Source organism: Grus americana, chromosome 22 (assembly GCF_028858705.1).
Source record: "Grus americana isolate bGruAme1 chromosome 22, bGruAme1.mat, whole genome shotgun sequence".
In the NCBI taxonomy this organism is placed as follows: Eukaryota; Metazoa; Chordata; class Aves; order Gruiformes; family Gruidae; genus Grus; species Grus americana.
In genome coordinates this window covers 2,372,254-2,397,412 of record NC_072873.1, presented here as the reverse complement: position 1 = coordinate 2,397,412, position 25,159 = coordinate 2,372,254, and the positions used below count along the sequence as shown (strand labels likewise).

Below are 25,159 nucleotides of genomic sequence, written 5' to 3'. Positions count from 1 at the left end.
GTGCTGAGCACCAAGCCCGGACCCCAGGGAACCTGCAGCACAAGAGGGGTCCCTGACCTCGGACGCGGAGGCCACAGAAGGGAGATTTTCAAGCCCAAGCAGGCGGTTGCACGGCTGATCCCTGGCAGGGCGTTCGTCCTGATGCATCACCGCTCTGGGGTGCGTTGCTGTAAACAGCCGTTGGTGCTGGCATCAGGGAAAGAGCGGGCTTGAGGAAGGGTCGGGAGTGCAAATCCACTGGTGCCCAAGGGCATTTGTGCTCTGAAAGCACCTGGGCTGCCTCAGATGCTGCCCTGCAGGTCAGGGCTCTAACGGCTGCTGGAGAGCTGACGGACCTCTCTGGGAGAGGAGGCTGGTGCGTGGGCGGACGGAGGGACGGTGCGGTCCTGCAGGCAAACTGGGCAGTGCAGCCGGGCCGGGGGGGCTGTTGGTGATACCTCCCACCGGGTCGCTGTGACAACCTGCTATGGCATCTCCGGTGACGTCTCCTGACGGCCATCAGAGCCTCTTTGGGCTAGAGACCGGAGAGAGGCGTAGGAAAAGCCAAGCCCCTGCCTAAAGATGCCCGCACCCGAAAGAGAAGCGGCAAAGCCAGCGCCTCGGTGCCCCTTTTCCTGGTGGGGTCCGGGTTGGGTGACTCGCCGAGGCCCCTTAGGAGCCCAGGTCTGATGGGACGTAGACCCAGAGCTCCTGCATCTCGTCCTGTCTCGCGCTGGCCCCTCTCCCGCGTGCTGGGATGCTCAGGTTTGAGAGGTCCCTTTCGCAATAATTGCGAGACCTCAGATGACAGTATCTGCAACGCCCGGCGTCGGTGCTGCTCTTCGCTCTGTCTGGTTACTGTTCGCATTCGAGACTCTATCTTGTCATTTTGCTATTTCCACTTTAATTCAGTTTCTCTTGTGCTAAAAAGCATTAGAAAAACTTTAAGGAGAAACAGATTAAATTCACTTTAATGTGATTTTTCAAGGAGACTTTTTGTTTGTCAAGACATTGTGCCTGAGGGGGACTCTATCAGAAACTGGAACTCCTGAAAATGAGTTAATTAAAAAGCCGATGAAACTGCCTCTGTCCCTCCCTTTGGTGGAGCGTGCTGGGGATGCTGCTGCTGTCCGTTTTGGAGGGACGCATTGGGTCCTGCCTTGTTAATCACCAACAGATTTGTGTTATAATTGCTAACCAGGGGAAGTCTGCCTTGGTCAAGGCAGTGACTCACTTGGATTTCATTTACCTCCTGGTCTTCTCCTGGGACAATCACAAAGACTATTTTTTTAAAAAAAAAAACTTAACTACAAAATGTTCTTAGCCACATTCGTTCCCCCAGCTCTGCTTTTCCTCTCTTCTGCAGCGTGCATGTGTGTGTACGCGGGTGCATCTCTTTGAGCATTTGTGTGTGCATGGGTTCCCTCGTGGCCGTGGGCTCACAGGAGCATCTCAACCCCCATTTTGCACTTGCACACGTGCTCTAGCTCCTAAGCGCACACGTGCGCATATCCCTGCTTTGGGGGGGGGGGGCCCGGTCCCAGTTAGTCCATCATTTTGCAGCATCATGGACATGACTTTCATTGTAATTATAATCTCAGCCTTTGTAATTCTTCATACCTTCTGCACAGCTCTGCTGCAAGCGAGCTGCCTGTTTTATTGGTTGTAACAAGGCTGTCGCTTCAAATCCTCTCTCAGACCATTATCTCCCTTTGATGCTTTTGAAGAGCCAGCGATATGTTAATTCTACCTTGGCCCTCTCCTCTTCCCTTCTCTTTGTACAAATCCACCCTTGCCAGCCTGGCCGGCTGCCGCGATGCTCGCAGGGGAGCTCGGGCTGTCCCTGCTCCGTCCCCCGGCTTTGGGGGAGCTGGTGGGAGGTGGCTGTGGCTGCTTGTGCTGCCCTGGTCACTGCCATCCCCTTGGGCACAGCCTGTGCCCGGAGCGGGGTACCTGTGCCGGGGGAACGCATCCTCTTTGCTTTGGGAGAGTCGGGGTGGGCGGAAGATGAGCTAACGGCAGGACGGGCTGGGCAAAGCGCCGGCGCTGAGCCTTGCTCCTGCCGAGCCCAGTGCTGCAGCAGCGCCTGCAAGGACAGATGGAGCCCCCGAAAGGTCTGCGTGGCCGTGTCCATCGCCCTCTTGGCCCTGGCAGACAGCACCAGATTGTGGGCTCTGGACAGTCCTGCCTCTCGGCAGGGTACGGGCAGGGCAGGCAGCACATCCCCTATCCCCCATCCAGCCCGTAGCCTGGCTGGCGGCAGCGGCCCCGCTGCAGGCAGAGCTCTGCTCTCGGGGGTCCCGCGTGCTCGGGGGGCTGCCGGCAAAGGGGCTTTTCTGGGGTCGGATCCAGGGAGCTGGGAGAGGGTGGGTGCCGTGCTGTCCTGGCGTGTGCTCCGGGTCACGCCAACCAGCCCAAATCTCTTCCAGAATATTCCTGACTCCCTCCCACGGCACTTGGGGTTCAGACAAGCTCATCGCCGGTTTGATGTGGAGTGGCTGTGTGCGGTGGGGATGTAATTTATGGACTTTGTGATAAGCCTGTCCAGTCATCCTAAAATAATAAATAAAATACATACCAAGGGCTGGCATGAGATAGGATCAGTAATATCAGGGTCTGAGGAAAATTACCGAGACTCTTCAACAGCAAAAGAGAGAGCGTGGAGGGGGGGAAAAAAGAGTCGCAGAAGGAAGAAGTCAGGAGCATCCTCTCCCACCACAGACTGGGTCCGGCCCCTTCAGGGACTGGGACAGACTGGTTTGGCCACAGCTTTTCCGGGCAGTGCTTGGAGCATTTGGCCAAAATATCCGATCCCATTGTGGAGGCCCATTGCAGCCATTCGAGGCACAAAGGAGTGAAGAGGGGGGTGAGCATCCATCCCCTCATTGAATATCCATGCCTCCAGGGAGCTGCCCTCCCGGGGTTGGGGGGCTCTCACCCCTTTCCTTTGCCTGGGTGTGCTGGTGGGGAGAACCACCTGCTAGAGGGGGCGAGTCTGGCAGGGGAAGGGGATGAAGGATTTACTCCTGGTCCGTCTGAAATCGGCTGTGATGTATTAAGGATCTCTCGCGCAGACTTTCCTGGGAGGCGGCATCCGAATCTGGCCTTGGGGAGCCGGGGTGAGCGCTGCCAAGCAGAGGCAGTTACAAAACTGCTGCCCTGCGCAGCTTAACTCGAGACGTTTCCGAATCAAGGCACGGCGTGTCAGATCCTTCAGCAGCTGATGCAATCCTGCTCACCTCTCGGAGACAGCGAGATGGGCTGTTGGTTCCTGCGGCTCCTCCAGCCCAGGAGGAGCACGCTGCCCAGTGTGCGGCCGCAGCAGCCTGAGCTTCTCCCCCCCCCCCTCCCCGGGGTCGGATGCTTTGGCTTGGCGCTCGGCATGGCTGCGGTTTGGGCTTTGCCCCCGCGCACGGCTGGGCAGGTACCAGCGCTGCCAGCCTTGCCTTGAGCCCGGCATCTTGTACCGGGAGCTCAGGCTGCAAAGAGCTGCTGATGCAGCTGGCGTGTTAATTGCTAGATACGATGGATGGCTTCGTTTAGTACCGCAAGGCGTTCTGAGGCAGTTTCTCGATTTCAAGCTCCTGGTGTTTTGGAAAAGCTTTATGTGCCTGGGATAGGCTTGGATCCTGCTGGTTGTTATCTAATAGTGCCTGGTAATCACAGCTCTGGACTTCTATTTCTGGTTCTGCTTCTGAGTCACGGTGTGCCCTTGGAAAAGACCTTTGTGCCTTGAGGCTTGTCTGCATGAAAACACTGCGCTCGTTTGGCTTAAATCACTTTTAAACCAGTTTTGGTTTGGTTGAGGCAGAAGTTGGTTTGGGTCTACTGATGTCTTATGGAATATTAACGTGAACTGCGTCTTGAATTGGAATAAGAGTATCCCGCCGCTGCTTGAGATGAGTCTAACAAGTGAATTTGTGTTTACACACGTAGACCAGACCTCTATTTACCTTGTCAGCAGAAGGGTTAATACCCTAGCAGCAAATCTGCTAGTGGATTGTTAAAGTCCTTGGATAAACGCTCCGTGATGGTTTAACGTTACTGCAACTTTTTTCTCTGCTCCCAGAGCTTTGCGATAGAGGACTCCTTGGCAGCCACCGGGCACTGCAGGCACTGATGGGGACTGGGAGCTTGGTGCAGGAGCTGGCTTTCTGTTTAAAATAATAACGATGATGATAAAATAATTATTCTCTAAGTAACAAACTAGGTTTGCAGCCACCGTGATTGTGATGGGGAAATAAATGCTGTAAAAAACCCCAAGGCGATAGGTGGGTGCGAGAGGGGAGAAAAGAGAAGTCAAGAACTTTGATCCCAATAAAAAGATTGTTGGGACCCATTCCGCCCACCCCACCCATCAGCTGCACATCTCGGTGATATCAAATGCTTCCCCTTCCAGCAAGGTGGTCACGCCTCTTGTCACCAGATCTAACTTCCCTCCTGCCGCGTACGCTGCCGCCTCGAGCACGGTCTCGGGGTATCGCTGGAGCCGGGCTGGGCTGGGCTGTGTGGGCGTGCGGGGACCAGCCCCGGGGTGGGATGATGCTGCTGTGCCAAGTGCATGTCCCGCTCTGAAGCGCTTCGCTTCGTCCGCAGCAGCGGGGAGCTCGCCTGTCCCCGTCCGGTGGCACGGTGTGCTGGGGATGCTCTCGGTCCCCACGTTGTCCTCCGAGGACTTGCGGGGCTCCTGCAGCCCCGTGCGAGCCCGGTGCTGCTGTGGAAGGGGGTCCCGAGTGTCTAACCCACACGCCGCTCCGCTGCCCGACGGTGGGAGTTGCAGTGAGCCGCAGCTCCGAGCATCCTCGGGACTTTTGGTGCCATCTCCCGCTGGTGATTATCGGTGGGTGGCTTGGGAGATGAAAGCTCCCAAGCTCTCCAGCTTGCTGGGCTGTAAACGATGCCAGCTCCTGTCATTTGCTGTGGCACATTGGCTTGACACCGGTGGAAATGCTGTGAAGAAGCTACAGAGGGGGGTAGCAGGGGCAAAGAGGGGGGGGATTGGAAGATCCCTTTAAAAATGAAAATTATTCTGGCTTCCAGCACTGACTCCCAGGGCAGCAGCCTGACCAGCACGTGCCAGGACGGTGTGGGCATGCCGGTGACTCCAGCAGCGATGCTGGGCTGCCGTCCCGCTCCCCGCTTTGCTCTGCTTCGGTTACCTCGCACGCCGGTCGGTCTGCACTCGGTATCCATCGCCGTCCGTCCCGCCCGCCCGCATGATCCCGCTTCCCCCTCGCCAGCCCTTAGCAGCATGAAACTTTAAGCAACCCATTGGGGGGGGATTTTAAGCAGAAAGGAGAGCAGGTTTAATGTTGCAGTTAAAAGTCAACAATTCTCAAAAGGAAAACAAACGTCAAACCAGAATCTTAATGGTATTTTTTGTTTTCTTTTGTTTTGTTGTTTTTATTTTTTGTTAGCAACCCAACTACTGGAGCTTTAAGGTCAGTATTTCTGATTTTTCATGCTTCTGTTTGAAATGCATGCACCCTTCCACCCTTGCCTCATCTCTGTGTCTGTGTAGGGGGGGTGGGAACTCGGGTTTTTTGTTGAGGATTCCTGTGCCAAAGTAGTTTTGTTCTCAGCTCAGCAGCAGTTTAAGCTCGTGAGAAGGATCTTATGCTTTTGGGTTGAGTTGTGCAGAGACAAACCCGTTCTCTGAGAGGGATGAATCTGTGTCCTGCCCTTGTTTAGACCATTATCACCCCATAGTCAAATCCTGCTGCTTTGGAGTTATTTCATTGCAGCAGCAGAGACCTTAATTCCATGGAAAAGGACGGAAAAGAGCCTGTTCTGGATGAGCTTAGTGATCCACCCGCGGAGCTCCGTCCTGGTGCCTGCTCCCAGGCAGAGATACGAGGGTTCCTCTGATTTCCAGCCTCCTCGTTGTCAGAGGAGGAGAGCTGCCGAGCAGAGCCTGTCCCTCCCGTCGGTGGCCCTGCCGAGCGCTGGGACCTGCCGCGCTTCCCATCGCACGGCGTGTCGGTCGCTCCCCTGCGCTTGACCGTTTGCCCAACACCGCATCCCCCTTTGGGCTCCTCATCTCCCTCTCCCGAGCCCCTCGTAACCCCGGAGAGATCCCCCCAGGCTGATCCCGTGCTGATGGGCAGGAGACAAGCTTGGGGGGGGGGGGTCTCGGGACGGGGGGGGGGGGTGCTGGCGTGCTGCTCCCTAAAGCTGTGCCTGCACCTTGCAGGAGGTGGGGTTGGCGGAGAGGGAGGAAGAACGGACTTTCCAAAGCAAATGCCGTGCCAGAGCCCAGAGACCGGCTTGTGTTTGGCGTGTCGAGAGGCTTCTAGAGCAGACAGCCAAGTTATTTGTTCGGCTGACGGTGTTGGACCCTGCGGGAGGGGAAGGGGCAGCTCTGTCCTGCGTTGGCCATTGCATCTCTGTCTCCATCCTCTGCTCTGTCGCTTGGGCGTTACGGTACCAGCCTGTTCGTCAGGAGGCCGCCGCAGGAGCGGCAGAATGGCCGAAGCGTTAGTGTTTGCTTTATTGCACCGGGATCTTCGTGCCTAAACCCACCTTTTCCAGGCTGCGCAAAAGAGACCCTGAAGGGAGTCTCCTGGCAGCGCCGAGGGTCTGTGCCCGCCCGGCGATTCCTGCCAGCACCTTGCAAACAGTTGCCCTATTGTCTGGCAGGGTGAAGTACGCATGTCATCACAACTCCCCTTCCTCCCTCCTCCTCGCCCAGGGATGCGGTGGCAACGCTTCAAGGTCAGGCGTGTTGCCGGATGACCTTGGCGTGTTGTCCCTGGTGGATTTGCTCTTCCTGTGGAAAAAACAGGCGCTTTCCTTGGTTGGCAGCGGAGAGCGGAGGAGTCGTAAAATGCATAATATGTGGACTTGTTCCGAGTTTTCATTCTTGAAGTACTTGTAGCGTAAAACGCGTGTGAGCAGCAGCTCCCCGAATATTCAGCTGTCTGAGTTCTCACCGGCCGGTTTCAGCCACATGCTCTTGGGGACATTCCTGGGACTGGGAGGGGGAGGCACAAAAGCCTCATTTATTTTTTTTCTCATTTTTTTTGTGAGCAAAAATTAAAATGGGGATAAACTTTAGGGGTCCACCCCCGCAGAGGGGTCCTCCTCGGCAGCGCCTGGGGGTTTGCGGCCACAGAGGGTGCGTTTTCAATAACTCCCTATTTTTCCACCCAAGCCTGGAAGTACTTTACGTTGCTATCGGAGCATCTTCCCCAGCTGTATCCGTGGTGGAAATGTGTTAAGGGGTTAAATCACCCTCCCGGCCCAGGGAGGTCCCCAGCTGCCTGATCCCGCTACCAAGCAGGGCACGAGCCAGAGGCAGCTGGGGACGGCTTGTCACGGGGGGGGGGAGCCCTGCGGGGGGGCTGATCCCGGCAAGCAGGTGCCGGGGGGCTTCCTCGAGGCCACCGCGGCCACCTGTGTCCCCTGGGGTCTTCTGTAGCTGCAGGCTTGGCCTTCAGCTGGGAAAGCTGCCTTTCCCACCCCTGCTCTCTCCCCAAAATAAAACTTTCATGACCCTTTAGGTTCCCTGGCTGCGTCTAGCTGCCACCCTCCGCTGCCGGGGGTGCGGAGCCAGCTCTTCTCTGTCCCTCGGCCAAAGAGGGGGGGCTGTGGCCAGAGCCCCAGCCGATGGGGGACGGAAGGGATCGGATGGTGGGAAGGGCCGTGCCGAATTCCCAGGGACGCGGCACGCTGCTGCTGACGGGCGCCCAGGGCAGGAGCTGCTCCCCATCTGCCTGGGGACAGGCGGTGGCAGGTGCTGGCTGCGATTTGGGGCTCTCCGGGCACGGGCTTTGGGGGAAGGGGGGCCCCGCATTGCTGTGTTTGTCGGCCGCGGTGCTGGAGATGAGCAGATGCTCTTGTACGTGGACGGCGGTGCCGTCATTGCAGAGAGGGGTCCAGGGGATCGTGCTGTCCCCAGCCGTTCCATCCTCCGCATCTCCTCGTGTCTGCGGGTTTTGCAGCCTCTGCCCTGCCCCGTCCTCCTGCCCCAGCGCGTCCCCGGGATTTCTGCACTCGCTTCTAGACTGAGCCGGCCCCGCTTGTCTCACGAACGTCCCTTCCTGCCAGCTGGGTCGGGCCGTGTGCTCGCACGGAGCCATCGATCCAGCTGCGGGGTGGTGGCCATTGTCACGCTGCTGCCAGTCCCCGAGTCCCCAGGCAGGTGACCGAGTCCCTCGGCCGGGCAGGCTGGTACCCACCCCCCTTTCCATCACCTAACCCTGCATCCCAGCTCGCAGCCTCCGTCCCTGCCGTTTTGGGGTTCCTACCCCTGTTCTGGGTGGCAGCCTCTCCTGGGCAGGAGCATCTCAGCCCTGTGGTTTGCAGGGGGCTCCGGGGACAAATCCCTGGATCTGGTCGGGGAGGAGGGGGGGGGGGAGCAAATCGCTCCGCAGGGATGCGGCGGGGAGGGGGCTCTGCCGCAGAGAGCTGCGAGGCAGTACCGAGGGCTGGGGGCTCCCGCTGTGCTAACGCAGGGGGTGGGCTGGCTCCTTGCTGTCATTATGGGCTGGAGAAGGAACGGGAAGAACCAAAGGCAGATCCTCGGAAGAGCTCCTTTGGTGCCAGGGCTTTAAAAGAACATCAAAGGGACTAAAGCAAAAGCTAGTGGGGGGAAAAAAGGGCTAGGATGTGGAAGGGAGAAAGCGGGGGGGGGGGGACACACAGGACACGTTTCTCTTTAAAACAAGTGTCTGGGGCTGCGTCACCCGCGTTGTGCTGCGACCACACAGCTCCTGCTCCAGCAGCAGGCAATGGCTCGATCGGGGCTTCGGGCTGTGGCAGCATGGCCAGGGCACGGGGCTTACGGGGAACGCCTCGTCTCGTTAGCGGGAAGCCATTTCCATCTCACCGGCAGGCCGGGCACTCGAGGTGTTTACCGAGCCGGTATTAGAGGCAGGCAGCAGTATTTACTTGCAGGAGATGAGCAAGCACCAGGCAGGCTTAGCTCCTGTAATCCCGCCGCTCCCGCACCAGCCCTCCTCCCCGCGCCCTCCCGGTGGCCTTGGCGTCCGCCGCGCTCCGCAGGGACCGGCATTTACTGCGTAATGTTTTATTGCCTGCAGGAGGAGAGTGTTGGGGTGTACCCAGGAGGGGAGAGCAGCTGCTGAGCTCCCACCTCCTCCTCGTTCTCCGAATTTTGAGGCAATCGCTGGTTTTCTGACCTGTCCACGGGAGCCGCTCTCCGGCGCTCGGTTATCTGTTGATCCTGGGTGTTGTCACTGTTTATTGTCGCAGCAGGGATGAGAGTAGCGTCCTGAGTGTAGGAATGGGGAAACTGAGGCACGGTGGGACTGGGTGACTTGCCTGAGAGTACCGAGGGGGGATGCATCAGCACGACCTGCAGCAGTGTCTGGGCCGGTGTCCCACATCTGGGGCTCTGTTTACCTCCAGCTGTTGCTGCTGAAGTTGGTTTTTATTTTTGGGGGTTTTTTTTGGTTTTGTTTTTTTTTTTTTTTTTTTGCACTTCAAACCAGCCCCTCAGCCTTTTTCCCAAGAGGCACCCGCACATGTTAACCAGAGCCCGGCCTCTCTGTATACAGCTGTTAAAGCAAATCACGGCTCAGATGCCACAGAGCTGAGCCTTGTCACCTGTCACTGTGAAGTCCCCGTCACTAATGCTGCTAACCCGAGTGTCCCCGCTGGTTTGCAGCCTGTACCGGCTCCTCTCCCTCGGTGGCTGCAGCCCCGCGATCCCCGGCAAGGGCTTGTCCCTTCTTCCCCCATCCCCTTTCTGCTGCTTTCTCGCACTTGGCTTTGCTTCCCATCCGCCAGCCTCCCCGAAGGATGCAGTAATTTGCTTATTTTTGGAAGATGCTGTCACACAAGGCAGCATCGCCAGAGAGCGGGGACTGAACGCGGCCGCTGCTCAGCCCCAGCGAGGAAGGGGATGGCTGGGTTGAACATCCACGCAGGGTCGAGGTAGCAGGGATGGAGGCAGAACAGGCACCCTCACCCCCAAAATTACCTCCTGCCACGTTCCTCTCCCTAATCCATCCCCTGGGAGCACCTCAGCCTCAGGGGAGGTGCTGGATCAGGCCCGTTTCTGTTCCCCCCCCCCCACCCATTTGTCCGGGGTCTCGTGGCAGGGATGCTCCTCTCCCCACGGATGCCAGGCTGGCCGTGCCTGGTCGAGGCACTGGGAAAACAACTCCAGGAACAAAAGGGTGGCTGCCTTTGCTGGGAGGTTAATGATTACCTGCGGGAGCCAAGGTCGCACCCAGCACCGGGAGATGAGGACGAGCGGGCACGGCGTGTCCCCTCACCCAGGGCTGGTCCCAGCTCCAGCCTCCTGCCAGCCCTGCCCTGGGCACCAGGACCTTCTGCTGCCCCACCGCTGCCCCGAGACTGTTCCACCCCTGTGCTTTTGGGAAGAAAGCGAGTGTTTTGGGGGCTGAACGCAGAGCCCTCAGCGCGGCTGGATGGCGTGGTGCAGCGGGGACAGCCAGCCCTTGTGCAAGCATCCTGCTTCCCTCCGCCGGGCCGGTGCTGCCACCCACCCTGCCGCTGCCAACCTCGCTGCCCGTGCCCAGAGAGGGACCGAGAGGGACCGCCACCATGGCGGGCAACCAGCCGCCGTCAATATTCATGAGGCTGCAGAAGATCCAGGCTTTTAAATATTCATCAGGCAGATGAAGGAGGGAGGCTGTTGGTGCCAGCAGGAAGGGGAAAAAAATGCAGAGGTCGGGGTGGGGGGTGGGGAAGCAGCCACCCATGTCCCCCATGGAGCTGGCCGGGCCGTGTCCAAGGGCAAAAGGGTGTTTTCAGCTTGGAAACACGACATCCAAGCGTCAGGCTCCTGCTCCTCACCTTCAGAGGGCCGGGCAGCTCGTGTGCCGTGCAGGGCAGGCGCGATGGATGCTGGCGTCACGGAGCTGCGTGCTGTAGGGGTACCCCGTTTCACCCGTGCGTGGGGCCCATCGCAGGGTAGCGAGCTCCTGCCCGCCTCCCGCTCACATCTGGCTGCCTGCAGCAGGCTGTGCACATCTGGTGGGGAAGGCCCCTTTCTTTAGTCAAGGGGTCCGGTTTAAAAAAACTAATCCGATTTTAACGCTAATCCTGTTAACATTGAGATCAGGATTAATTCTGGGTTAATCGGGATAATCCTGACAAAATGTTGAGCATTAGACGTTGGATGAATTATTGCTGCCGTGAGCGGTACGCTTTTAATTTGGTGGCGAGACCCAGGCGGGGTGAGAGGGGTGGGGGCCGGTGGAGAGGGATGGAGGGTCCACAACCCCCTTGGACGGGGACACACTCGTGGTATATCCCTTTGTATGATGGTCAGACCGCCCTGGGCTTCTTACTTCTTCCACCTTTGCTGCTGCAGCCGCGGTTACCTCCAGCTCTTGCTCCTTTTCTCCCAACGCTGGGCACCTCCTGGCTCCTCCGTCTCTGGAGGCAGGAGCCGGGCTGCTGAAATCCCTCCCTGCGCAGCGGCTTTGCTGGCGTTCAGCGCTCCTGCCTGGTGAAGCTGCTGTGAAACGCTGCACAAGGACGTGGGGGGGGGGGTTCAGTAGCATCCACTCGGTCCTCGCTCGCTGGGAGCAAGCACCCGAGCTGGGACGTACGGGAGGAAGTGTGTGACACCACAGCTCCGCGCGTGCGGTACTGGGATGGCTGGGCTGCCCTGTCTGAAACTGGTTTGAAACTCGAGAGTTGGTGCCCAGGCTGGGGGGAGCGGCAAGGGGATGCCCAGGTGCCGGGGATGCTGCGTCCCGGTCGGGGATGCTCCCTGGGAGGGGTTTGCAGCCAAACTCGAGGTGAGGAAGCGTCTGCCAGGGAAGTGTCCCGTTACCTGGGCTCTGCTCCTCTTACCAAACAGACGGCAGCTCTTCGCTGACTCGCTCTCCGGGAGCATCAATAATTAAGGATGAGCGGAGTTCGTTAGGAATGAATGAATGAATGGACGGAGCGGTTTGTGATGCGCTGGCGTCGGTTTGTTTGCAGAGGGGTCAGAGCCGCTCCGGGTGGTGACAAGGCTCCTGGCAGGGTGAGCTGGGCAGGCTGGGGAGTCCCAAAGGAGTCCTTCAGGCACCAGCTGGAGTTCATTTTGCAAGGCTCCGCTGCCCCACACCCTGGGGCGGTAACGGCACAGCCCTCCTCCCACCCGGGAGCCCCTCCAGCCATTACCAGGGCCCAGGGGGGGACCGAGGCGTTGGGCTTTCATCCCGGCATCTTGGAGGGAGGGAAGGGCCGGTACCACCTTGCTGAGACCTGGGCTGAACCCCCCCAGTGATGTTGTGATGGGGTCAGGCAGGCAGAGAAATGGGGGGGGGAACATTGCAGGACACGTATCTGGAAATCCCCCCCTCCCTCCCCTGCCTCTGTTTCTTTAACAGCTCTCAGAGTTTCAAACTTCAATTAAAATTTTCCTTGGAAATGTTGACAGAAGCAGAGCTGCGGGAGGGACAGATGTTGTTTTTCTCCCAGCTTTGCTAACAGCTTTATTCGCTGCTGACCCTCGCTGGCGGCGCAGAGGTGACTGGCCGAGGCTCCGACCCCGCTCCCCTGCGCACCCTAAGGGACCGCTCACCCAGGTGGGGTCCCAGCGGGGCCAGGGTCCCCAGCCCCCACCCCTGGGCATCGAGAGCATCTCCCCACGCCGCAGGGAGAGGCTTTCCCCATCGAGCTCCCCTCGTGCAGACGCATTCTTCTAAAGGATGAGATGGAAGAGTGAAGCAGCGCTGAGCCCGTGTGTTTGGGGATGGGCGTTACACCCGCAATGCCCACGGAAAGGCTTTTCCAGGTGTGGGGAGGGCGGAGGGACCACGTTCGCTGGTTTTTTTACCCCATCCCTTTGGTTTTGAGATCCATTTCCCCAGGGGATGGTGCAGGCTGGGAGCAGTGGTCTGGGCCAGGCTTTCAGAGATGCTCTGGCTTGTCAATACTGACTGTCCGGTCCAGCTGCTGGCACAATGGCCCTGCCCCGTGGAGGGTGTCCTGCGGTGTCACGGTCCCCACGCTGCCCGGAGGGGTGGTCCCGTCTAGCTGGAGTGAGCCAAAGTCTGGGAATTCAGGGCAGGAGGCCTCGAGCACCAGCCCGAGGGGATGTGCACACAGGCGGGGGTCGGGATGCAGCTAATGCCTCAGAGAAATAGATAATTTTTTTTTTTTAATAGCTATTTTAATGTTTATTTTTTTTTTATAGATAGACAGGAAGGGATGGAGAAGAGGGATGGAGAGCAAGGGTCCAAGAAGCATCAGGCAGGAGCCCCACGTCAGGGGGTCCCATTACCCCTCCAGGGGGTCCCATGGGTCCTCCCGGTGCCGGCTCCAAGGGATGCTGTGCCAGGAGGCGGCACAGAAAGGTGCAGTGGCTCGCCCGGGTCCCACAGCGAGAGCCCAGGGTGACTGCCAGCACAGCTCCGCGATGGCTCGAGCATCCGCACAGCAGCGTTGCCGAAACGTCCTTCCTCGCTCCCAGCATTGCAGCTGGAGGCTGGTGGGGTCTCCTCGTCTTTAGCATCTCTGGTGCTGAGACCCGGTGCCCATCCCGAGAGCTCAGCACATCACCAGATGGGACCTGCAGTCGGATGCTGGATTAAATGATGAGAGGGGGATTAGGAGGAATTAATCCAGATCAGTGTCCAACCAGGGGCTGGAGCCGGGGGTTTATGTACTTGGTAAATAACCGGTCGCGTTGCTTTGCCCAGGGCTGGGCTTGCCAGCTCCGTGCCAGCTGTTTCCCAAGCTGGCCGGAGTGGATTTTAGGGGCCCCTCGCATTTATCCCCATCATGCGGTGCGGCAGAGGAGCGGCAAACAGCCGGGAGCCGGGAAGGCGGCAGCGTGGCAGAGCAGTACGGCTGCCCGGGACCTTTGCAAGGAGCTCCATCCACCCGTGCAAGGGCGATGCCCGCCCGGCCCGGCCCCGCTGCGGTGCATCGTCCCTGCCCGCGGGGCAGGATGGAGCGTGAGCTGGGGGGGGCCGGGGGCTGCCGCCGGACCCAGCCCCGCAGCAGCTGCCCAGCGCAGCCCGGGCTGCTTCTCCTGGTGACGGCGGGGTCCTGGGGAGAGGCTGAGCTCGGGGTCCGGCGCTGTCTGTGGCATTAGCGCGGCGAGGGCTTATCCTTCCCAGCTGCGAGTACAGGTCTGTATCGGTGCTTGCGGGCTGCGTTCTGGCTGTCCCAGCTGGTTTTTTTTTGGGGGGGGGGGGGAAGGGGGTTGCCTCTCTGCCAGGACAGGCTGCAGAGCCGAGCTGGGGGCTAGATCGAGGGAAGAGGAGCTGTGAGCCCTGGGCACGTCTCAGCGGGGTGCTCAGGGACCCCCCCGTTCTACTGCCCGCTCTCCTTGTTGCAAATCATATTTTTACCACGGCTGAAACGCCCCCGAGCGCCGCAGGTTGCTGAGCACTGGTGTGTGATGTACACAGGGGTCGGGCAGAAACGGGGCCTGAAAAGGCTGCTTGCTTCTCGGGTCGAGTCCGACACTGCCCTCGGAGCCCGCCGTGGGCAGCAGCGAGGTGCTGGTGGAGGCTCGACCGTCTCCGCTGTGACAAACCCTCTGCTCCGTCTCCGAGGGTCCCTTTGCTCCGTCTCCGAGGGTCCCTTTGCAGGTCAGGCTTGCTGCCTGCCTTAGGAAGCGAGGGGGAATATTAATGTGCGCGACCAGCTCCGGTGGCTTTGAGTTTTGCATGGGAACAGCTGCAGAGCGCCCTGCTCCGTCCCAGGGCAGGATCCTTTCCTCGTACATTTTTTTTTCTTGGTGGGTTTTTTTTTTTTTTTTTTTTTTTTGGAGAGGAGTGTGGAAGAAGGGAAGGAGGGATGGGGACAAGAAGAAGGCAGGGGAGAGAAGGAGGAGAGAAGCGTCCTTATCTAGCCAGGCAGATATAATGAAGCAGCTTCTACGCTGACAGTAAAGGGAGTTTTAGGAGCTAAAAGAATTGCTAATTGTATCTTTTTTTAGCTCTGGGGAGATAAAAGACAAAAGCCCCCCAAGTCTCCCCCTGTTCCCCATCCCACCTCTTTTATATAAGACTCGCAGGGAGGTGCGGAGGGGCTGGGGATGCTCCTGTCCCCGCCAGCGTGGGGGGTGCTCCTGCTGCCTTCCCCCGGAGGGGCCCGCGGGGGAGCCGGCTGCTTTGCGAGTGGGTTTTCACTGGGAGAACCACCAAAATAGCACCCGTGGTGCACTCCCAGGGTGCAAAGGCTTTGCTGACGCTTCCGCGCCAGCGAGATTTCCTCTGCTCTAGCACGCAGGAGGCTCCCGGGAGCTTTAACCAGCAAGCAGGTTTCTTCCCCGGAGCGGGCTGCGGTCGCCCTGACCTTGGTGCCCATCACCCCGGCCGTCGCAGCTCTGCCTTCCCAAAAGCGAGCTGCCCGACGCTTTTCTCTGCCCGCAGTGCCAGCCGGAGCTCCCGAACCGCTGCCCCACGGCCTTGGGCGGCTTTTGTTTTGTTTTTGGGCAGCTGCGCTCCTTCGCCTTCCCTTCACGCTCTGCCTGCTGCTTCCCACGCTCCGAGCCACGGTGCGGGGCGGGGACCGGGACCCTGGGTTCGGGGGAGATGCTGCTGCTGCTGCTTCCGCTGAGCTGGGGGCCGAGCCCGATGGCTCCCAGCACACGATGCCGTGGCAGAAATCAGGCCGGCACTGTATTAACCCTGTGCTGCGACGCTGGTTCAGCAAGAAATGGGTCATCTCCCAGCGTGGCATCACTGCGGCGCAGGGACAGCAAGCGGCAGAGCTGTGTCCCCTCCCGTCCAGCCCCTCGCTGCCGCCATGGGTGGGTTTCAGACGCCGCGGGGAAAGATCTTGGTGCCCGTGGGGGACGTTGGGCTCTTCTGAAGCTGCAGGAGATCGAGCCCTTTGGGCAAAACGCCCTTGCTGGAAGTCCAGGGTGGGTTTTGGTCACCTCCTTGCAAAGTGCTGCTGCAGCAGCTGGGATTCATCCTGCACCCCTAGAGCCTTGCCTAGCTGGGAGCTGTGTGGGGTGGGATCCTGCGCGGCCGCAGCCGGCAGCGTGCAGAGCAGGGTCCTGGGTGGGGGGGTGGGTGCCAGCACCGATCCTCGCCACGGTCTGACACGCAGCAGGCAGGCGGGAAGGTGAGGCCTTTGGGATGGAAGGTGCTCCGGATGCAGGAGGAGATTAGGATGCAGGAGGAGATTAGGATGCAGGAGGAGATTAGGATCGTTATTGTGTGCTCAGTAGTGACTGCTGCAGCCTTTGAGATCTCCTCCTCGGCTGCGGTGTGGCATACGGTCTGGGCCAGACGGAGAATACCTTTTCCCTTCCGGAGACAGAAGCAAGGGTTTGATGTTTATGCTCACCCTGCATTGGACTGAAAGCTCAGCCCACGCACCCCAAGCACGGGGCAGGAGCCCAGGGAGCCGGAGACTTGTGTGTCCCCAGGACAGGGGCAGCACCCGCAGCCCCACATCTCCCCCCTGCTCCGGACAGGCAGCGGGGCAGCGCTCGGTGGGGTGACACGTTCCCCGTGACAGCAGGGGACATCCATCCTGTCGATGCAGGATGGTACAGACAGGTCTCGGGCACTGCTCGTCCCTGCAGGGCAGGATCGGGCCCCCCAAAGCATCTCCAGCAGATGCAGGGATCTGGGCACCCGTTTTACTGATGGACGAAGCTGCGTGAGTGTGTCAGGTCCTGGCACGCTCGGGGTGAGCCTCAGTGACTGCAGTCGGGTCCCACCTATTCCGGGAGGGCTGCGAGGGTTGTGGATGGGGCTGGGGGGGGGCTGCCGGGCCATGTCGGCACCAGCCGGTGGCAGGGGCGGGAGGCAGGATGTGTGGGGGCTGAGTTGTCAGTGAACGTATTATCTTATAGCAGGATAAGTCATTAGTGAAGCAGAGCAATAAAACCCAATTCCCTCGGAGTTGGCTCATTAATGGTCTGCTGGAGGCCAAGGACGGAGCAGCCACCGTGCTCCCCCCTTGCTCCCCCCTCGCTGGGCATCTCGGCTCCCCGCTGTGGCTGCGAGGCTCCGCACGGCTCCCGCGCCTACACCCCCCCAGCAAAGCCGGTGCGGCTGAAATGGCAGAGACACCCCCCCCCATAGTACTTGGGGTCCCCCCCCTCACACCGCAGGGTCTGCCCTTTCTGTTTCGCCAACATCCCACGTTGGCCCGGGGTAGGGGGGTGCCCTGCACCCAGCAGCGGGGGGGCCCGTGCCCGCGGAGGTGCCCAACGGTGAGGGGTGCTGGGGGGGGGGGGTGTGCGTGCGGCTCTCGCCCTTGTGCCAGTGAGGGCTCTGGGGGGCCGCAGGGTCCCTGCTCGGCCAGGAGAGCCGTTCCCTGAGCACATTGCGCTGAGCATCAGGCCAGAACGGTCCCTTCTGGGCTAAAAATCCATTAATTTCCATCTTGCTCTTTTTTTCCTTTTTTTTTTTTTTTTTTTTTGACTGATGCCATAATTAGCTCCATCAGATGAGCTTAATTACTTGAGGTCAGCTGCAACCCCAGGGCAGAGGCAGAAGGGGTCCAGGATCACCTGGAGCAGGGCAGTTCTCCTCACCTCCCCACTTGTTGTGCTACAGGGGCTGCGGGGGCCATGGGGTGTGGGGCTATAGGGGCTATAGGGGCTATAGGGGCTATAGGGACCGCGGTGCATTGGGCTATAGGGGCTATAGGGGCTATAGGGACCGTGGTGCATTGGGGTGTTGGGCTATAGGGGCTATAGGGACCGCGGTGCATGGGGCTATAGGGGCTATAGGGGCTATAGGGACCGCGGTGCATTGGGGTGTTGGGCTATAGGGGTTATAGGGGCTATAGGGACCGCGGTGCATGGGGCTATAGGGGCTATAGGGGCTATAGGGACTATAGGGACCGCGGTGCATTGGGGTGTTGGGCTATAGGGGCTATAGGGGCTATAGGGACCGCGGTGCATGGGGCTATAGGGGCTATAGGGGCTATAGGGACTGCGGTGCATTGGGGTGTTGGGCTATAGGGGTTATAGGGGCTATAGGGACCGCGGTGCATGGGGCTATAGGGGCTATAGGGGCTATAGGGACTATAGGGACCGCGGTGCATTGGGGTGTTGGGCTATAGGGGCTATAGGGACCGCGGTGCATGGGGCTATAGGGGCTATAGGGGCTATAGGGACTGCGGTGCATTGGGGTGTTGGGCTATAGGGACTGCTGTGCGTTGGGGTGTTGGGCTATAGGGGCTATAGGGACCACGGTAGGGTGCTGTGCTGAGGCGCGCACACCGCGACAGCCCTTAGCAACAAGGATGCCACGTGGCAACGCGGTCTCTGCCGTCCTGTCGTGCCACGGGGAAGGGGAGGCAGCGATCCCCCCCCTCGGCTAAATCAATTCTTTCTTACGATTATTTTCTCCAGACAAAACATGTCCTGGGGAGGGGGGTGTGAGCCAACGGCCTTTTGTCATCTCGAGTGAAAGCTCGACAGCTTCTAAAGTCCAGCTCAGCTGTGGGCTCGGGTTCGGGCGGGGGAAGCAGGGAGGGAGGGATGGATGGATGGGGGGATGGATGGAGACGGGCAGGGTGAGACCCCGCGGGCACGAAGCAGGGGAAGGAGCAGAGGGGCTGGGGCTGCCAGGAGGGCACAGCCAGGCACCATGGGTCACATCCTGGCCACGTGCTGCCTGCCCCATCCCTGCGCTTCCCCCCGGCCAAGGACCCGTCCTGGGTCGGGAGCTGGGGGACAGCACCGCAAACCCAGAGCAAGACAGCCGGAGATGGGGGACCACAAGCCCTCAAGGTTTCCCGGGGCTGTACGAGGGCAGGGAGCCCCAAAACCCAGCCGCTACAGCCCAAAGACCTGCATGCCATGAATGTGGGGAGGAGGAGCCCGGGTCCCTCCATCACCTCCTGCTCACCACAGCTTCCTTACCCGCTGCAAAGCCCCCCACGGCCCCCAGGGATGGGGCTGGCGGATGCGCTGGCCCAGGTTCGGTCCAGCCCCGCTTCCCTTTCTTGATGTAAGACTTAAAGCATCTGCGCTGCCAGCGTGCTTTGTGCTAAAACAACAACAAAACTAAGCAGTCAATTTTCCAGCAATTAGCTACAGAGAGAACATTTCAAGTCCTAGAAAACCCCGCCCCGCCAGATTAATTAAATCCTCCAATTAATGTCTAATTTAAATGATGATGATGGCTGTTATCATTTCATATTGATTTTTCTTTTCGGTCTTAAAATAGAGCTGTTGTCCCTTCCATTCCGCCTTTTCCACACCCCAGGAGCTGTTTGTTCTCTCTGTTTGATTTGCCAACGTTAAACATGTGTCTGGAAAATCAAGCCTTGTATTTCGGGGTATTGACAGGCAGCGTTCGCTCTGCTGCCGGGCGGGTACCTGTGGCACGAGAACCCGGCTGCGTGTTTGGAGATGTTTGTGCAGAAAGCCCGTGTCTGTAAGCCTGAACTTTTATGCGGTGAATATACGCTTGGCCACGTGAAATTGGACTCCTGGCATATTAAATTTTTACTGCTATAAACCCAAACCCATTACTTTCCCCCGGCTCAGGCAGCCATAAACCTCGCCGCTGCTTTGCTTCCAGAATAAGCCGGGCATTTATGTTTCCCGGGAGCTGGTTCATTGGCGTAATGGATGTGTAACCTCCCGTAATTGCTAAGGTTATTCCAGCGCTTGCGTGCGAGCCCTGGCTCTGTCACCAGCGAGCTAGCGCTGGTTTTATTTCGAGGGGGTTGCTGGTGGGGGAACTCAAAGGCGCCTGGAACGGCACTGGGAGGCTTTGAAACGCAGAGTGCTGCGAGCCTGAAGCGGAAAACGCGAGCGAGCAATTGCAGGAGACAAGGGGACGGTAACTGGTTGTAGATGCTCAGAGCAGGAGATGGAGGAGGTCTCGAGCTGGCACTGTGTCCAGACCACATCGGCGTGCTGACTCAGCTGGGGAGCCGGCGCTGAGCACCCCTGGATGCAGCTCAGCCTCACCCGAGCTGCTCCGTCCTGGCACCGGGCTCTAGAGGAAAGGCGGGAGCAGCACCCCGCTGCGTGCAGGGGAGCAGACCGGGGTACCCAGCGCAGCTCTCCTCTCACCTCTCCCCTCTCCCCTTCCAGACGAGGAGCTCCCGACACTCCCAGGGCTCCCAGCCCGGCTTGGCTGATCAAGCCAAACTCTCCTTCGCCTCGGCCGAATCCCTGGAAACCATGTCGGAAGCGGAGCTGCCCCTGGGGTTCAACAGGATGAACCGGTTCCGGCAGAGCTTGCCCTTGTCCCGGTCCACCAGCCAGACGAAGCTGCGATCGCCAGGTACCCTCGGGGCTCAGCATCCCCCGGGATGGGCAGCATCCCCCTGCCTGACCGCCGCCAAAAACATCTCTGCCCGCCTCTACGGGCGTGAGGTTGGTTTGTGTCTGCCCAAATAACCCCAGGAGGAGCGGGGACCACTGCACGCTGCGTGGGGTGGCCGAGGTGGACTAGCTGCCTTTGGCCTCAGTGCTCCAGGGTGAGGTTGGGTGGCACGGAGGACCCCGAGCCTTCGTTTGGGCATGCACAGAGATCTCCAAGCGGGTGGGCAAACCTGCATCGCCGGCCTTGGCACGTCTTCGGTGTCGCGTGGAGAAGGGGTGCGGGCACACCTCACTGCTCTCTGCTCCCTCTGCTTCCAGGGGTCCTTTTCCTGCAGTTTGGGGATGAGACGAGGCGCGTCCACATCACCCACGAGATCAGCAGCATGGACACCCTGCACGCCCTCATTGTCCACATGTTCCCCCAGAAGCTCACCATGGGGATGCTGAAGTCTCCCAACACCGCCATCCTCATCAAGGATGAGTCGCGCAATGTCTTCTACGAGCTGGAGGATGTCCGGTGAGGCTGGGGGGGCTCAGAAATCCACCACAGATTGATTTTTCCTCTCTTTAAGGGCATCACAAATGAGGAAATTAGCGGGATGAAAGCAGAAGGCGGGGGTGGGGGGGGTGGGTGCAATCCTGCGGCTGGGACTTGCTGGGGGCTCGGCGGCTGCCTGTCGGGTCGGGGATGCTCACTGTTCCGCCTCTCCTTTCAGCGACATCCAGGACAGAAGTATCATTAAAATCTACCGGAAAGAGCCACTCTACGCCTCGTTCCCAGCCTCGCACATCACCAACGGCGACCTGAGGGTAAGAGGGGACGGGGTGTCATGGGGAGAGCCTGCGGTGTGGGTGCACCCGAGGGGCCGGGACCGGTAAAGAGAGAAAGCGATGGAGATGGGATGGTAATCACGTGCGTTTGCGGAAGGAGTAATGACTGCGATTCGTCTTGCCCGGTTCCAGCGTCGTTAAGTGTTACTTTAAGAGAATGGATGTTTGGGGTCTGACAGCAGGGTAATAAACATAATAATTAGGGGATTCATCAGAATAAATCATCCCGCTTCTGGATGGGGATGAGGGAGCTGCCAGGTGAAGACGCAGGAGCTGCAGATCTCGGTCCGTGGAGGAGGGGTGCAGCGAGGCAGGGTCCCAGGCAGGCAGAGCAAGGGCGGGGGTCCAAGCCCCCAGGGACGCGGTGCTGATGAGCCCTGCCCCTTTCCGCAGAGGGAGATGGTGTACACCTCCAGGGAGTCGTCTCCCACCCGCCGGCTGAACAACATGTCCCCAGCTTCCCACCTCACCTCCGGCTCCCCTCCGCCGGTGCTCCAGTCCTCCTCCCCGTCCCGCTCCCGCATGTCCTACAGCGGGGGCCGCCCGCCCTCCTACGCTGGCAGCCCCGTCCATCACAGCGAGCGTCTCTCCAACCTGCCGCCTGCCCAGGGGGTCTCGCCCAGCCCCAGCGCCATCCTGGAGCGCCGGGACGTGAAGCCGGACGAGGACCTGGCCGGGAAGAACGTGGTGCTGGTGAAGAACGAGGGGCTTTACGCCGATCCCTACGGCATGGTGCACGAGGGCCGGCTCAGCATCACCTCCACCCAGTCCCTGGCTGGCATGGGAGACCCTTTCGGCTACTCGGGGGGGCTGTACAAGCGGGGCTCCGTTCGCTCTCTCAGCACCTACTCGGCGGCCGCCTTGCAGACGGAGCTGGAGGACAGCCTGTACAAGCCCAACGCGCCCATTTACAGCGACACGTACGGACCCGGCTTGGGTTTCCGCATGCCCCCCTCCTCCCCACAGAAGATGGCTGATGGCCGGCTGGTGGAGCCGGGGCAGAGCCCGCACAGCCCCTACTCGGGACCCCCCAGCCGCTCCTCGCCCGTCCGTCAGTCCTTCCGCAAGGACTCCTGCTCCTCCGTCTTCATGGAAAGCCCGGTCAACAAACCGCGCAACGCCAGCTCCTCCGGCCCTCCGGAGCTGTTTCCCGGCCCCGGCGATCGCCCGCTCTCGGGGTTCGGCTCCCCGGGACCAGCCAAGGACACGGAAACGAGGTGAGACGGGGTGCGGGAGAACCCCCCTCCTGCAGATACAAGCTTTGCTCGGGTGGTTTCCATCAGTGCAGCTGGGGAGGTAGAGGAAGAGGGGAGGAAGGCTTTGCCCCGTCGCCACCGCAGCAGAGGTGCCGGGATGGGTAACGAAGCACCAAATTGTGCCGGGCTGAGGGGAGCGACTGGGGGTAGCTGGAAGCAAGAAGAGAGAGGGAATGAGGGTGCTGGTGACAGCAGCGCCGCCGCCTCCCCGACGTCCCTCCTGGGTGGGTGCGGGTCCACCCTGGGTGGGTGCGGGTGAGGCCAGGACAAGCCGGAGGGTGTCCGCGGTGCAGAGCCGGCCCCTCACCCGGCCCCTCTCCCTTCCCGCTGGCAGGGAGCGGATGGAGGCGATGGAGAAGCAGATCGCCAGCCTGACGGGGCTGGTGCAGAGCGCGCTGCTCCGTGGCTCCGAGGCCGAGACCCCCAGGTAAGGAGCGGGAGGGCAGGCGTGGGACCCCGGGGTCTGCTGCGGGGAGGGGGGACGCCTCCGGCTGGGCCGTTTGCTGCTGAGGCTGGGGGCTCCTGTCCCCCCATCCCGGGGCATGCCAGCCCCCGCCGTGCCCCCGCGGCCCCCTGTGCCGGTGAGGACGGAGGTGCCTGGTCCACGCTCGTTCCTCTCCTCTCTTCCATTGCAGCGAGAAGACGGAAGCCACCAACGGCGGGACCCCCCCGTCAGCGTGTAAGTGACTGGAGAGCCAGCCCCTCACCCTGCAGCACCCCCTCCCTCTGCCCGCATCTGCTGGGAGTCCCAGGGTGGGGGCGGGAGCGGGGGGGCTCTGCAGCCCCCACCGCATGCTGGCAACCAGCGGGACCCCCCCATCCCTCTGAGGGGCTGCTCCAGGACGGCCCCTCCTTGGAGCCAGCGGGGTGGGGGGGGTGGCAGGCAGACCACCCAGAACTGCTGGACCGAAGCAGAGGGTGGGGAAGCGGAGGGTTTTCCCAGGAAAGCAGAGGAGTGGTCTGCAGCCTTCCCTCAGCAGCCTCTGCTCCCTCCCCACAGCGACCAGCCGCAGCGGCATGGGGACACCGGTGCCTGCGCCCCCGCCGCCCTCCGTCACCAGCACGCCGGCGGGGCAGCCCACTGCCATCACCCGCTTGCACATGCAGCTGCACCTCCACGACCTGCAGCAGAACGCCAGCGACCTCCGCAACCAGCTGCAGCAGCTCAAGAAGCTGCAGGTGGGTACCGGGGTAGCGGGGGGGAACCCCAACCCGGCCCAGCTCTTACTGGGGTGGATCCAGCTGCGGAGCAGGAAAATCCCCCTTTCCTGGTGCCTCTGCCTGGGGCTGGGTGTGGGAGAGCGAGGTGGCCGACCCTGCGCACACAGCGGTCCCCATCAGGGGGGGAGGATCTTGCCCAGCCTGAATCCCCCCCCACCCTCCTCATCCCCGCAGCTGCAGAACCAGGAGACGGTGAAGACGATGCTGCGGCGGACGGAGACGGAGATCAGCGTGCGGGTGACGGACACCATGCGCAAGCACGAGGACCCCCTGCAGCGCCAGCGCAGCTTGGTGGAAGAGGAGCGGCTCCGCTACCTCAACGAGGAGGAGCTGATCACCCAGCAGCTCAAGTGAGCCAGGGCTGGCGGCAGGGCTGGACGTGCGCGTGGGGAGGGGGGTCCCCGCACGCTGACCTCGATGGGCCAGACCCTCCGTGGGTGTAAATCAGCAGCTCTGCACGGTGCCAGGCTACATCCCTGACCGCATGTCCGGCACGGAGGGGTCCCCACCCCAGATCCCCTCTGCCGCGCGGGGACGTGCCAGGCTGGCCGCCCCCCCGGGGGTCTCCATCGTCCCTGACACCCCTGCCCTGCCTCCGTGCTCACAGTGACCTGGAGAAGTCGGTGGAGAAGATCCAGAAGGATTTGGCCCACAACCACCGGCTCATCCCCGTGCAGGAGCTGGAGGAGAAGGCGGTGGTGCTCAAGCAGCTGGGGGAGACGCTGACAGACCTCAAGGGTGAGGACGTGGCTGGGTCCAGGGCTGGGTGGCGAGTGGAGCCTCGCCTGCACCTCCCTGCTCCGTCCTCATGCACGGGATGCTCCACGTTGCCTGTTGCCTCTGGGTTTGCGCGTTTGCAGCTGCCGTGCGTTTGCCTGCGTCCCCAGGGCAGGTACCCCGGTGCCCATCGGCGTCGCGTGGGTGCTGCAGGCTTTGGGGTGCTGCAGGGATGAGGGCTGCACCCCACGCTGCTGCTGCTGCTGCTGCTGCTGCGCGCCCCTCTTTGCTCTGCTAGCTGTCCAAGTGTGTCCTGAGGGCTCTGCCTGAGTTCCCCCAACAGCTCAGGGTTGCTCAGAGCTGCTGCCTGCCCCTGTCCCGCAGGACCTTGTGCTTGCCCACCCCCCGTGCATGCTGCCCTTGATTTTCCTGCTCCTGCAGCCTCCCATCCCCGGGCCATCCTCATCCCCGGGCCATCCTCATTCCCGGGCTGTCCCCATCCTCATCCCTGGGCTGTCCCCATCCTGCCTTTCGCAAACAGGCGCCCAGCGCCTCGATTCAAAGTGGCAGAGCTCCTGCCTGCCAGAGCCAAGGCAGACAATAAACGATGCTTTCGCAGCAGCCACTGAGATTGTGAGAAGGGGGACCACGGGTGGCCGTGAGGAGGGCTGGGGGCCACAGGGCAGAGGTAGGAGCCGCTCCGCTTTCCTGCAGCCTTTCTGTAAGGTCAGGCTGATGCTGAGCAGCCGGGATGGCGAGCAGAGGACCAGGCAGGGAGCCAGGAGCAACCTGCTCCGTGTCAGCCCCCGCCACCAAGTCCCAGGGTCTTGGCTACCAAGCCCCCGGTTCCGGGGAGGTGTTTGGTGCCGATGGATGGGGAGGGGGCACCGTCGGGGCAAAGATCGGTGCCTGCGGGAGGATGGAGGAGGGACGGTGGGCACGGGGAGCAGGA

General features: G+C 60.7%; 1 protein-coding gene across 3 annotated transcripts in view; it reads left to right on the top strand.

Annotated features, from left to right (window-relative positions):
* The window catches only part of SRCIN1 (SRC kinase signaling inhibitor 1), a 59,463-nt gene that overhangs the window by 19,490 nt on the left and 14,814 nt on the right, over positions 1–25,159 (top strand). For all 3 annotated transcript variants that reach the window (XM_054801903.1, XM_054801901.1, XM_054801902.1), the window contains 10 exons: positions 5,397–5,420; positions 19,949–20,141; positions 20,501–20,699; positions 20,899–20,992; positions 21,407–22,230; positions 22,604–22,696; positions 22,905–22,948; positions 23,270–23,448; positions 23,665–23,840; positions 24,098–24,228. In XM_054801903.1, the coding sequence (XP_054657878.1) occupies positions 5,397–5,420; positions 19,949–20,141; positions 20,501–20,699; positions 20,899–20,992; positions 21,407–22,230; positions 22,604–22,696; positions 22,905–22,948; positions 23,270–23,448; positions 23,665–23,840; positions 24,098–24,228 (1,957 nt within the window). The remainder of the gene's footprint in view (positions 1–5,396; positions 5,421–19,948; positions 20,142–20,500; positions 20,700–20,898; positions 20,993–21,406; positions 22,231–22,603; positions 22,697–22,904; positions 22,949–23,269; positions 23,449–23,664; positions 23,841–24,097; positions 24,229–25,159) is intronic.